The sequence below is a fragment of the Psittacula echo genome (assembly GCF_963264785.1).
Source record: "Psittacula echo genome assembly, chromosome: 6".
Taxonomy (NCBI): domain Eukaryota; kingdom Metazoa; phylum Chordata; class Aves; order Psittaciformes; family Psittacidae; genus Psittacula; species Psittacula echo.
This window is the reverse complement of record NC_137743.1, coordinates 46620897-46634734: the sequence shown is the minus strand read 5'-3', so window position 1 is coordinate 46634734 and position 13838 is coordinate 46620897. Positions and strand designations below refer to the sequence as shown.

At 44.0% G+C, this 13838-nt stretch overlaps 1 protein-coding gene across 1 annotated transcript in view; it reads left to right on the top strand.

Moving 5' to 3' along the window:
* The window catches only part of COL13A1 (collagen type XIII alpha 1 chain), a gene marked incomplete at both ends in the record, with an annotated part of 60321 nt that extends 48695 nt beyond the window's left edge, over positions 1-11626 (top strand). The window contains 3 exons of the mRNA XM_080621359.1: positions 2975-3061; positions 6890-6928; positions 11594-11626. Of these exons, the coding sequence (XP_080477485.1) occupies positions 2975-3061; positions 6890-6928; positions 11594-11626 (159 nt within the window). The remainder of the gene's footprint in view (positions 1-2974; positions 3062-6889; positions 6929-11593) is intronic.
* Positions 11627-13838: the final 2212 nt, after the last annotated feature.

The window sequence follows — 13838 nt, the reverse complement described above, 5'->3', positions numbered from 1 at the left end:
TCTGGCTTTGCTTCTTAACTTCCTCTTCACTAAGATGCATTTTGTTTTGTTTGAGTGGCTTCTAAACAAAATGTAACTTTAACAGAACTCCTAGACTTTTTCAGTTGGTTTTTAAACTGGGTATCTTATTTATTAGCTGTAGATAGAATTTCTTTGAGCTCTCAAATAAAAACTGGAGAAACTGCATCTCCTTGTAGATGATGATTTGGAAAGCATGAGTGGGAAGCTTTGCTGGCCCCTTGAAGCACACATGCACTTTGCCTCACTAAAACAATTATATTTTGAAACAAAAAAATGTGAGAAACTTGAGACTGTAAATGGGCAAATGTAATATCTTTGCCAGTGAAGCCTAGAAAATACCACTTTTTCCACTTAGTCTTTGTACAGGACCCTCCCCTCGCTCCTGCCCCTCTTCAAAAGTCGTGAACAGGCCACTGCTAGTCACAGGAGTTAAACAGCAGTTTTGCTGAGTCCCCTTCATACAGCTGTTTTGTCAGCATACCACTATCCCTTTGAAGTCATTAGAGACATCTGACAAGTACCGTTTAGCAGAACTGGACACAGTGCCAGTTCCCTAGGATTGGCTCTGCAGTCCTGTATCCCCAGCTGGGCGCCAGGTCTCCCCTACAGTGGAACACATGGCTTTTGCATCAGAACCTCCTCAAAAGCATGGGGCAGTCTCTCCCAAATGCTGGTAAAACTATGGTGGCAATTCAGCCACTGCTGACATGTTCCATAGGGGGGCTAGGGTACAACACCGGCCTCTTTGGAAGTGGGAGATGTGTTCATCTGAAATGCCTCTCTTTCTTTTTGACAGCAGCAGTATGCGTAGCACTTTAATCTGAAGATTTTCAGTCTTGAGGACATTAAAAATGAGGATCCACTTTGTTAAGCTCCCAAATAGTTTGCCAAAATCCTCTATTATTTTAGGCAGAGCAGTGCTTTCTAAGTCCCAGAAATGCTCCTGCTGCCCTTTGTTCGGAGTGAGAGAAGAGCACAGCTGTGCCTGAGGACAGGCAGAGAGAGTATTGTGGCACTAGGTAGCAATGGGAGCAGATAGCCTTTCAAGTAACCCAGCTGAAAAAGTGTAAACCCTGAACTTGTGCTACCAAGCTGTCATCTTCACTGTTATTTTAATGCCTGTGTTTTTTCTTGTGTGTATGTGCGTCTTCCTCGCTCCTACAGGTCCACCTTTGTCCCCTTTATCCCTTCCTCCTCTTCCGCCATTCTTCCTGGCTCCTTCCTCCTTCCTGCAGAGCAACCCATGCCACATTTTCCTGGATTATCCTCTGTGTTCCTGGATTATCCTCTGTGTTCCAGTGCTTGGTCCTGGGTGACTTCTCCTCATTGCCTCTCCTCTCCCATCCATTTCTCTTGCCAGCTTTGGGTTTAACACTTTTATTTTTTTGAAGAAGAAACAGCAACCTGTGCTGTCTGATTTGATCCCTTAATTCCTTTAACCCCTCCCACAAGGATCCTAAATTCAGTTCCCTGTATTGCAGCTCCTTCCCATTTTATGCTCAGCAGCTTTAAGAATTTCTTCTGTTATATGTAAAGATTTAGTATAGATGTAACTGACAAATACCCACACAACACCCTGCCTTGGCTGACCTGCTGCGGGTGGGATATATCCTCCCTTGGTGAGGAGGGGCAACAGGGCATCTGAGCATTCCCTCAGCCCCTTTTGTGGCTGGCTTTCATTGCCTTAATGCTGCCCCTCCACAAGAGAGCAAGTCTTCTCTTTGGCTGTGATTCTTTGATTGGTTTCCTCCATGTCCTGGCTCTAGTGTAACTCAACCTTGAGCCTGCAGAGAAATTGTGATATCAAACCATTGTAAGAATAGCACCTTCCTGGTGGTATGTCAGTGCTGCCAAATAAGAGGGCCAGGGACCAATTGCTGCCCTCTAGTTGTGCTGCTGAGGACCAGTCCTTTGTCTAGCATGTTTTTTTGGGGAGCAACTACTCAGAGCATCCCAAAGGACAACCAGCCTGTGCGGATGCAGACTGTGAGGGCTGAGTACTTCCTTCCTGCATTCTCCAGCTTTTTTTATTTAGCAATGCTGATGCACCCCAGTGCACAAACCACTGTAAGACTCGGGCGACCACACCCATTCAAGTTAAAGCTTTGCTGCTCTGGGATACAGAATTAATTTTAAATCTTAAAAAAAATTACAACTAAAACTCCCAACCTTTCTTCCTCACTAGAGCTCACTCGCGAAAACAAAAAACAAACCTCGCCAGCGTCTAAGGAAGAGCTAGCAACCCCTGGTGGCAAAGAGTTTAATTAAACAGTTTAAGGGAAAGCTTCTAAACACTCGTTTACATTACAAATGAGAATTCAGAGCAGTAAGAAAAGTACAGTCAACATAGGGCATCTGTGCCAGCGGAGCCTTCTTGCTGCAGCAGGAGAGCCTGCTTGGGGTCTGCTGCAGGCCCTGTTGTCTGAGGCACTAGGCATTGCCCCTGTGGCACTGGAGGGACCCTCCCAGCTAGCTGGAGACCGAGACGAGGTGGCACACCGGTGGCCAGGAGTCTTTTCCCAGGCTGTGTGCCTAGAGTCAGCCAGTTCTCAGAAGGTACCTCTCTCTCTGAATGTATACTGTGCTGAATATATAGGCAGCCCAGAGAAGTAGTCTCATAATGACGATACTGATGGAGGAGGAGTTGTGCTCCCCTGGCTGACTGTAGGCCTGTCCCTAAAGTTCGGACACACTTGTAATCCCTTTGATGCAAAGCCCTTATGGTCTATCAGTGTGGGCTTTTAGCAATGGCCAATGTGTTTATGCAGCTAAGTAACAATTAGTAGCTCCACACGTTGTTTTTCACTTAACATCTCAAAGGGAGATTTCTCTTCCTTTAAAATGTTTCCTACATGTTTATCTTTTTTTAAACTATCACTGACATTTGTTTGAAATGGATGATCCTAAAGCTTTTGTGTATTCTTTTTTTCTTGGACCAAACTATTATTTACAGGGGGAGAGGGGCAAGAAAGGCTCTAGAGGGTCTAAAGGGGATAAGGGAGACCAAGGAGCGCCTGGATTAGATGCACCCTGTCCGTTGGTATGTTCTGTTTCATCAAATGTATTGTTTTAAGATTTGTTGATGGGGAAGAAAGAAGGAAATCATAACATACATAATGGTCTTGCAAAAGTACAACACTCAGATAAGGCCCAGCCTGGTTCCCACTGCAATCTGTGGCAAAGCTGCTTTCTTCAGTGGGAAACCACTGATCCTCTGGGCAATGAGACTGTTGAGTGACCATAGTTATTTTCCTTCCTCTTCCAGAGCTCACAAAGGTTTGGGATACATGGGAGTGTCCCATGTGTGTGCTGGGAGCCCAGGGCTTTCTCCTTTGTGGATAGAGCCCTGTGTCTCCTTTGCTGGCTCTTCTCTGGAGATGTTTAATGTCATTGTGTCTATGTAATGGCAAAACCTGAATGCTGTTTTTCTTGCCTTGGAATAATGGCCAGCTGATGTGGTTGCCTGGGAGCGATACAGAGCACTTGAGCTGCATTACCCAGAGGGAAAATAAATATCAGTTATTTTAAATGGGATATGTTTCTGTCAAAATATATTGTCTATAAATCTAGACAAATTAATAAATACAAGAATATGTATACATTTTCATCTAAACTCATATGCTGCAGCAAACACTGCCAAAAATCCTAGGAGTACTTGTGAATCATGCATCTAGAAATCCAGTTGCTGGGTTTCCTAGTGAGGATAGGGAGAATGGATGATTTCAGAATAGGAGAAACACCATTCCCATCCTCTCAGATTTAACTCGGAGAAGTATCTCCTGACTTGCAGATTACAGAAAAAACAGTAAGGAATCCACTGGTTACACAAACACAACTAAAACTACAAACATGGGCCATCTGTGTTACGGGTATGCAGCAGAGTGCCCTGCGACAGTCCCAGTGAGGAACTTGGTCTCTCCTCCCATGACATGGAGATGACTGGCATTAACTGAAATAATGATAGTGGTTGATTTCATAAACAGGGTCTCCGAGGTTTTAAAGGCGAGAAGGGTGAGCCGGGGTTACCTGGGCTGGACGGCCTGGATGCCCCATGCCCATTGGTATGGTGTACCTTCCCTTTCCTACATGCCTGTTTGCTTTTTATATCTTGGTTGTCACTTTCTAATACCTCTGAATAGGTGCATGCCATAGAAATATCTGGCGATTCCTTCTTTATCTGTCCCCACCCAAACTGCATCACGCTGCCGTTGTCAAAAACAGCCCCTTCCCTTCGTGCTATGATTCACAGCTGCTGTCAGCATTACCTTGTGGCATGAGGAAAAACATAGCAGGAATGTGAATTTATTTACAACTGCCTCAATTCTTTCTTTGCCTTCACTTCAACATCTTTCAGTAGACTAACATACAAAGAACTGCCTCTGCACTGGCTTGGCTTTCTAGCAAGAAGCTGCCATGCTCATGTCCTCATTAACTCTATTTTTAAATGCTTGTACATGGCTAGCACAGCCTGACAGTGCTCAGTATTATCTCAGTCAGCCTATGCGTTCATATGACTGAAAAAAATTATCCTCTTAAACATATTAACTGGACACTTATCTCCCTTGATTTCTGCTAGATAATTCCTATTTGTAACTCTCCCCAGAAGTCCAAATGGTCCCACAGCATCCAAGAAACTTGAATTTGGAGTTGCCTGTTCCCGTAATACATTGGAACTTGTACTCCCATGCTCTTCGGGCCCTTGTTTGGCATAATTATGTTTGCTTGAGGGTGGCCATTCCAAGCTTTATGCTCACTTAAAAGTGTTTGATGCCATTTGCAAGGGATGGGATATCAGTTAGTTCAACTAGCTGGAAAAATATGTCCCAAATGACAAAAGCCACATTCAATTGGGAAGGTTTTCTTGGTTTCCTGAGGAAACTACCCCTGAAATTAAAAGTCTTTGTTGTTTGACCTTTGTGAAGATCTAACATTAGTCTTCCTTCCAGCATTCCATCCTTTTGGAGGGTGCTGTTGTCTCTTTGGTAGACTACCTTTCTCTTTGTGTCTCTGCTCTTAGTTAGGATTCACCCCACATGGCTATATTAGAGCATACACTTCTTTTCATACCCATTTTTGTTAGCAGAGACTCGACAAAAAAAGTTGGTGAAATAGAGATGCCATTGTTTTTTTTATATATATATATATATATAGTGTTCTGGCATGCAAGCTAGCTTGGGAACGTGAATAAGCATGGGTTTAGATCCAACACGGTTAAAAGCTTAGCGTACAGCTGACACATCCATGTGTGTAACATGTGGAGGCCGTGAGCTAATGCTTTACACATCTGAGATATGTGGAAGGAGATACTTGGTACTAATAAGCATGTTGCATTTCCATTCTTGGCAAATTCACCTGCAACAAACACTTCCTTGTGACCCTGGTCTTCCTTTGATCCCTAAGATGTAACTCCCTGGCCTGCCATTCCTTCATACACCTAACTTCCCATCTCCTCCTGCAATGCACTACACAGTCATTCCTACCACCACCAGAGTACCAATGGGAACACCACATTTTACCTGTAATTCAGTATTTCCACAGTGTGGGGGGGTGGGGGAGGAAGTAGCACAAGGAGGGCACAGTCCAGAAAATGCATTTGAAAAGCAGTATGGTTGTAGCATCATGGCAACAGTCAGTTCATCAGTCCCTTGAAAGTGCATCTCCTTTAAATAGTTTATTTCTTGATATAGTACCATCCATTTGCTTTTCTGTTTGGTGTTTTTTCCCCTCTGGCCTTCACAAATGAGATGGTATGCACCTCAGATCTCTCTCACACAGTACTTGAAGAAGTAACAACTAAGTTGTTTCAATAAAGAAATGTGCCTGCATTGTGCACTGTACAAGTTCACTCCCTGCTCTTGAGTTTTCCTGGGGAATAGCAACAGCCCACGAATCTGACACTCAGAGCCGAATTTTTGGACTTCTCATGTCAGAGGTGTATCTCCTTACATCTGACTATCTCCTGCTCAAAAGCAGGAGATTAAGCGTCATTGACATAATTCCTCATTTTCTCACATCAATTTAGGCTTCACTGAGATGAAATTAATGGCAGTAATTCACAAAAGCATTTCCCAACAAAACAGTCTCAGTCTTCAACCCTCTTCAACATTAAAATGAAACAGTCACATCCCCACTTTGGGATGTGTAGTCCGAGACTTCAGGGTTGCAGAAGTGCCAGTGGAGTTTTGCAGAAATCTCACCGACCTGGTTGAGGCAAAAGCCCCCTCTCAGGGGGTCAGCTGAGACATCCTCAGCCAGCACCTGGTCTGCCCTGCTGCTTGCCTTCCTAATTTCCCTGGAGCAAGATCTTCTCAGAGGCAAGAGGGGGCATCTGGGCAGTCTCTCACGTGATAAAGCAAACCCTTTAACAGACAGCAGAAAAGAAATGGAATTTCTCTCCAGACTCCCCTTGGGACCCAAGGTCAGTGCTGCCTGTTTGCTATGACCTCAGCATTACAGAGTCAAGCCCGATGACACAGATCAGCCATCTCATGCTTTCCACTGCCAACTTCCTGCAGTATTTTTCTGGCTGAATGGGACCTCCTGTGTTCCCCCCTACCTTCAGGGGAGCCTATAAAAATACGTTCCTCAGTGAAGAATGAGAATGAGCCTACAGTCCTCATGTACGTAAGTCTTTGCATCACCCGCAGGCAATCCCCTTCTTCAGCCCCAATCCTTGCTTCAAGCTACACTGGTTATGTTAGCCAGGAGTCCGGGTCATTCCAGAAGGGTGAGGAATATCTTTCAGGCTATTCCTCCAGCCCTGCTTCAGACTGTTTGTTGCAGCTGTAATAGTTAACCCATGCCTTCTTTCCTCAATCTTAGTGCTGTTTTCTGTGTCCCAAACTGCTATTTCATCCATCTTTTGCAGGGGGAAGATGGCCTTCCAGTTCAAGGCTGCTGGAATAAGGTAAATCCTGGAAATGTTGTGACTATGCTGAGCTGGCAGTGCTACAGGTCCTGCTGATGTTTTGCAATGTGTCTGGCTGAGATCAAAAGAGGTGTGGAGGCATGCATGAGATTTCCAGGACCACACCCCTGAAAGCAGCAAGCAAAACTTTTCCTTGTTTGTATATTGCAGTTTAGCTTTATCGGCTAAAGAAGAGAGAATTGTATTTGCAGCCTTTAAGCTGCCTGGCCTTGAGGTGCTCCAATACTTGCAAAAAGATTTGGTTTCCACCTAGTCAACTCCATTACTAAAGGCTGGGAGCTGGCATACCCTAGGTAACCTGGGTGCCACAGGAGGCTGGTGGGAGCAGGACAGAAGTTCACACTTGTTTCAGCAGAGCCCCCAGGGGGCTTTCAGCACCAGATCCCCCCGAGCTCCTGCTGAGGGGTGTCCTGGTAGCTGGGCTGTAGCACAGGACTTAGGGCTGCTTAGCTCGATTCTGGGCTAGCACTGAGACGGGGTGTAATACCTGTCCCCTCCACTCTCCCTTTGTTTCTGATGGTTCAGCTACCTCAGGAGTCGCCTTCTGAGGTGCCACTCCTCAGGGTCTAGCCCACTTTCAGTACGTGCTGTGTGCATTAATGCCAAAATTCAAGCCACAGTGGTAAGAAGGAAGTGGAGGTAGACAGCCTGAATTGAACTTCCCATCCCCACTGCCCAGGGAAGTGAAAAGGATCTCTGCTGAGCTTTTCCTCCTGGAAACCCCAGAGCCAGCTTCCCTAACACTGTCGTTCCACCCCATGAAGCAGTCCTTCCCCCTGCTGAGCTGTCACTAACAATTGTTGGTGAATTGTCACTAACACTCATTTATATTTTCTTTTGCAGTGATGAGTCTAACCCTGGACTGGCCTGTGTGTGTTACTGTACATAGAATATTTATTTTTATACAGTGTTCTTCTCTGACATGCCGAAAGTTATGCATTTTTACAAATTATCAAAAAGCTGCATACCTTTTGTACAGAAAATACTAGATCTCCCTTCTTCCCTGTTTGTCAGTTCTCTGTATAATTCTATGTCTGCTTTATGCTTGTTTTGTCATGGAGTACAGCTGTAATATTTACGTGATATTTGTGCACACATGATGAATATAGGAACTTAATAAATTATTGCATTAAAAGTACCCGAAGGAACTGCCCTGTATAGATTTGAAGGTCATTTTCATTTTCCAAACTGGAATCACTCATGAATATTTCAAAATATTATGTATTTTTTATTAAAGCAAAATAGTAACAATTTTGTTGTGACTAAATTAAGGTGCTGCTGAAAACCTCCCAGTAGCCACTGTACACTGGGAATGTAGAGATTCCATGATTAATAACTGTCAAACAAGGACTGTTTCTTGGTCAGATTTAGAGCACCAAGCACAGCCCCCTGCCAGCTCCTCAAGAGGCTGCTCCTTGGGCATGCAGGAATGGTAACACCTCCAGGAGCTGTGGAGTTACCTTGTACAAAGAGAATCTCTTAGTCTCTTGTCTCTGGCTAAAATGGAGCGCTTCCCGTGAGCAGGAATAACTCTCAGGACAATGAGCCCTGGTCAGCAAGAAATTCTAAAATCTTCCTAAATTGCAGGCCTGCAAGTGGCTGAATTAAAGCCTATGGCAGAATACCTCGATGATATCCTAATGGGTGTTTGTTACAGAAATCAATCCACCTGGTTTTTTTTAAATGTTAACCAAAGGTCACATGCAGATTTGCAGTGTCATTAATAATTTGCATCTGTGCATCTTAGTTATCCCTCGTGACCTCCCTTTGTTAATGCCTCAAGTCTGAACTACCCGTCAAGAAAATTTATACTACTAGACCAAAGTGAACATCACAATATACTTTTCTTAGAAAATTAGCAAAGGAGTGGAAGGCTAAATCTATTCCCTGAAACATGTTCCCTTTCCTTGACCCTTCAAGTAAGGGGGAAAGACAGTCTGCAACCCAGAAGTTTCTGGGTGATAGAGAGAAGTGTCAGTATTTAAAGATCCCTGCAGAGATCAGTTACCCACAAGCAGTAATTCATTAGTTAGACCGAGACACTAACGTCGTGCTCTTGACACAGCCACTACAAAAGGAGCTAAGCACTCTCTCCCACAGCACCACTGCATAGCTTTTAGCACCAGAGTTCCTGCAGGGTTGTATATACGGATCACAGGCTGTGCTCACAACAGCTTCCCCTGGCTGCAGCTGTGTCAGCTGAGGTGGTCACCACCACAACCACCTCCTGCACTCTGCTATTCATCTGTTTACAAACTATTACCTTTTTCCAACTGATTCCACACAGCCTTTTAGCACCACCAGAGTATGATAGAGGGAGAGATGCGCTTCTCTTGTCTGCAACAGCCTGCAGGGACTGCCCGTGGAAACAAGCCCAGCCCCTGACTGTTGCAATCCATTTGTCACTTTGCCCTTTCAGAAATTCATTGGACTTTATCTCAACACCAGTGAGGTTTCTACCACCCTGTGTCTCTGGCCTCCCCTTCCCACAGGCTGTTCCTGACTCAGACTGCTCTCGCAGTTTGGAAACTCCTTGCAACTTTCAACCTAAACTAGTTCATGATATTTACAACCATTTCTTCTCATGCCAACATTGTCCTTCGGATGAAACTTTTCCATGCATGATGTTCTCATGAGATGCTTGGAGAAGCTGAAATGGCACAGGAAGAAAAAGAACTGCAGAGCCACGAGGGATTCTTGTTTGGTTTCTCCATAATGTATCTCATTAATGTAAGACCCAGCTCCCTGTTATAAGTCTTTGCAGCTGTGATGCTAATTGGAACAGCACTTCTTTAAATGAATGCCACACAACTCTGGTGTTTTAATTGCACACCTGTTAACTACAAAACAGTTACTAAAGATCCAAACAGGCATATTGGTGGTATCTTGCTTTTGGAAGGTTATACTAGTAGCAGCAGTGAATTTTTACCCCAGTCTTGTAGCGCTCAGCCCGCGAGGTAGGTGGTTTGGATGCTTCAGCTCCTTAAAATGCTGGCTGTCTTTAATTCTCAAAAACTTACAGCTCCCTCACAGAACCTGTCAGTATTTCCTGTTCCCTTTGGTGTCGGTAGTGTATTTTTGGTTTGTAACTCACTTGTGATTGCACTGCATGGGATTGCCTTTGCTTGGGTTTGCCTGAGCTAAAAGCAAACGGAGTGTACATCTGTTATGTTGTCTTGACACTGCTACTGAAAGGTAAAGGAGTCTTAAGATGATATTGTATCTGGTTTATTTCTTGGGCTGGTTTTCAGCTGATATATTGGTGAGAAAGCTTTTACCTGAGGCATGGGGGACCTTGAAATGCAATTGCCAGAACCCTTGAAAGTACCTGAGTTGTGTCAGCAAAGAGGCAGGGAAGGAGGGATTGGCTGAGCAAAAGAACTTTGATTTTTCTGTACTTCCAGCTTTGCCCCAGTGTAACTCTTCTGTTATTGGTGGAGATGCTCCTGCCTTACAAGCCACAAGAGGCTTTGGTGCCACAGCTTCCATAGCAGTTACCTGCTTTCTGTCAGCAAAACGCAGACACACACAGACAGAGTGTCAACACATACTGTTATCCTCGTGTCTTTTTTCTTCTTCATTATCTCAGATCATTGTGTCCATATCATTGGTTTGGTTTCAAATTAGCTGCTGGACTCTAAAGATGCTTTATGTGGGCAGCAGAATCCATGACCTTCCAAGACTTGTTTCACGCTTCCTTTGGCACACCCTGAAAAAGCTGAACATAACTCGGCAAAAAAGCATTTTTAGACGTTTCTGAATATGATAGTTTGGAGGAGAGTCTGCTGATTTGAAAAACTGTTTCATTTTTACTTTCCTTTAAAAACCAGCAGCTCCTTTTCCATCTTTGCAAAAGGAATTGTTAGGATCCAGCTGTAAAAAACCTCGGCTCTTGGAGCTAATTCTCAAGGGCACTGAGGCAGCTGATTCACACTGGTTTCTTTAAGAAGCAGGTACCTAAGTGGGAGTTGTACACCAAAATGCTTCTGTGAACTCGGCCTCTGACACTAAATGCTGATAGGTGCTGCCTAGTGTGTATGGGTATTTCATCAATCCCACAGTGCCTCTCTAAGTTTTGCCTCTGTTGGGCATTGAGTTGTGTCTTACACAGCTAACTATCAAGAGAACACAGCACTTCAGGCAGCATATGCAGAGGGAGAGGGAAAGGACCTGAGATTATCTGCAGCATTTGTTCAGAAGGTGAAAGATAACTGTTCTAGTGCTGGGGAAAAACTATATGTAAGATACCTGCTCACCTATCATAAAGGTCAGCAAATGGTGACAAACGTTTCCTGTGGCTGCTGCAGATCACAACATGTTTTTTTCACTGTATTAGATAACCATTTCAGATGGCTGTTCATACAGCCCCTGATACCAACATAATCTCATTGGCCACTGGTGATGAACCAGAGGTTGTGAATCAGTGAAATTTCACTGATCAGCCGCTCTTTCCAAACATGAGCACTTTGCATTTCAAGAAGAACCTGAAAGGTAAAAGCTGGGCTTGCACCACCCTGAATGTGACAGCTCAGGTTCAGGATCCATCTCTACTAAAACCTGTAACTGGGTTGCTGTCGCTGATGATTATTGCTGTTAATTCTGCCTGGCTGCTTTCATGTGAAACCATTTATCTGCCACTTCAAGGGTCAAACTCCTTGGCTGATAGCCAAAAAGTGAGAAAAGTCTGAGGGTGGAGAAGCTTGGGAAATGACAGCACAATGGAAGGAGAAGAAGTACCTTCCTGAAGATTTGCTGGAGATGTTTTGCAAGTTCCCTCCCTGGAGCTTGGGAAGAGTTCTTCAACTGCACACCAGGAATCTGTGCCAGATGCTGCCTGCTGGGCCTGCGGGAGCTTGGCGTGCTAACGCTTTCTGTTTTGCTTTCTGTACTCTCCCAGAGGCCAGAGGCAGGGTTTGAAAATGACACCATTTATATTCCTTTTCTTTGGTCATTTTCACTTCTTTCTATTATTGTGGTCAGACTCTTCGGATGAAGAATTTGGCTCATTTTCCAGCAGCCGCTGTATAAATGAGTGCAAGACATGGACAGTATTTCAGGGGGGGATCCTTTGATGCAAGAAAGAAATCCTTCTTGAACAATTATCTTCAGAAAAGTCAGTGAACCCCCACGTTAGTTCAGAGTGCTGCTCAGAAAGGACGTGGAAAAGCTTTTTGCTACCATTCTGATTGCAAACTCTCACCTACATCGTTGATGATTCCGTCTTTAACCTTTTCATCACAAACTTTCTTCTCCTGTTAATTATAAAAAAGTGATGGGTGTTTTTTGCCAAAAAGGGAAAAAGCACACTGGATTTTGAAGGCGTGAAATACTTTGTCAGAGGAGGAGAATGTGGAGCGTGGAAAAAACCCTGGTTTCACTGAATAATTCCTTTGCTTCCTGTTCTTCTGCTTTGGTTTCCACGATGCACACTGGATGCATTTTGTCTGCAGCCCTTCAGAAATGTTATTTCGTTGGCCCATTAAGGCCCTTTTGTGGGTACATCTAAGCAGATGTACCTCCAGATGGAAAATAAGGACCGTTAAATTCTACTGTTTCATACATACAGTGAAGAAAAATAAAGATTTGGCAAAGTGCTGAGGGGTGCAGAGGACGTTTCCCAGCTGCCTGAAGGGCAGAATATACAACTCGGGATAGTTCATACCAACTGCTGCACAAATCTGGCATCCCTTTCTCGGCTCCCATTGCTGAAAGTTAAATTCTGTTTGCATGTAAGCTATGGGGTCTTCCCACCACAGCTCTTGCAACTTATCTTAAAAAATTCTAAAATTAAGTGCATATCTTATGAACATGACTTGTAACATTTCTTCTTTGCTGAGTGCATTGGGAATCCCACTTGCCCAAGCACTGAAACACATATTTAACTTTAAATGTGTGATTCCTTTTGGCCTAACTGATGCTATTTGCATAATTTAAGTACTCTGGTGAACCGGGGCCATTATTAGAGTTAATGAATGATATTATCTACATCATTAAGCAGAACTAAATGATACGCAATTCACATTACAGTTCAGAGAGAAAGTGCTGACTTCAAGTTAAAAGTGATGTCTTTTAAATCAGAGCAAGTCTAGAAGGCTTCCTTCAGCCACCCTTTGTCAATTCAGCTGGAATAATCCTAACCTTCTGATAAGGACAGCTGCAGCTGGCACCCATCTCTTCTCATTGGTGCAGGGAAGGTCTACTGTTAAAATAATTCCAGGATTACAAAGAAGTTCTACTTTCAGTTCATCTGGAGAACTGCAGTTCTTTAAGACTTCTAACAGAGGTATTCAGCAAGTAGAGCACTGGGGCAAGAAACTGTTTCAGTTAGGAATCAGGCTGATGAAAGGGTTAAGTTATTTTATTTGTATTTTTTATTTTTACTTTTTTTGTGAGGGGAGGAGGGAGAACCTGACCAGAACTGCAGGCAGTAGGTGCGCTTTTTCCTTCTTTTTTAATGAAAACAATTTGATCTATAGTTTGATAATGTGACTTTTACTTTTTATGAATGATTGGGGGGGGGGGGTGGTGATTTGTTTGCTCTTTAGTGTTTTCTTCTAGGTATATTTTTAATGGGCTTTTGGAATAAGTGTGTAAAAATTCCTCACCCAAAATGTCCTAAGGATATTCCTACTGTGTTTTCTCTCCCTGAGTTCAGTAGCAAAACGGTGCTTTCTAGAGGCAAACCAGTTTTCAGTGGTGATAATCCATCCACGCAGGCCACACCCAGGGACCAGGTACCAGCGACCTCTCCCAGACAAAACGGTGTCTCCAAAACACATTTACATTTACACAACCGAAAAGGGCTCCGGCAGGGACCACTCCATTGCAAGCGGTCTCCTCCGATCTTAGGTGGTCTGTCAGGAAGCAGTTAGTCTGGCAAGAGTTGCTG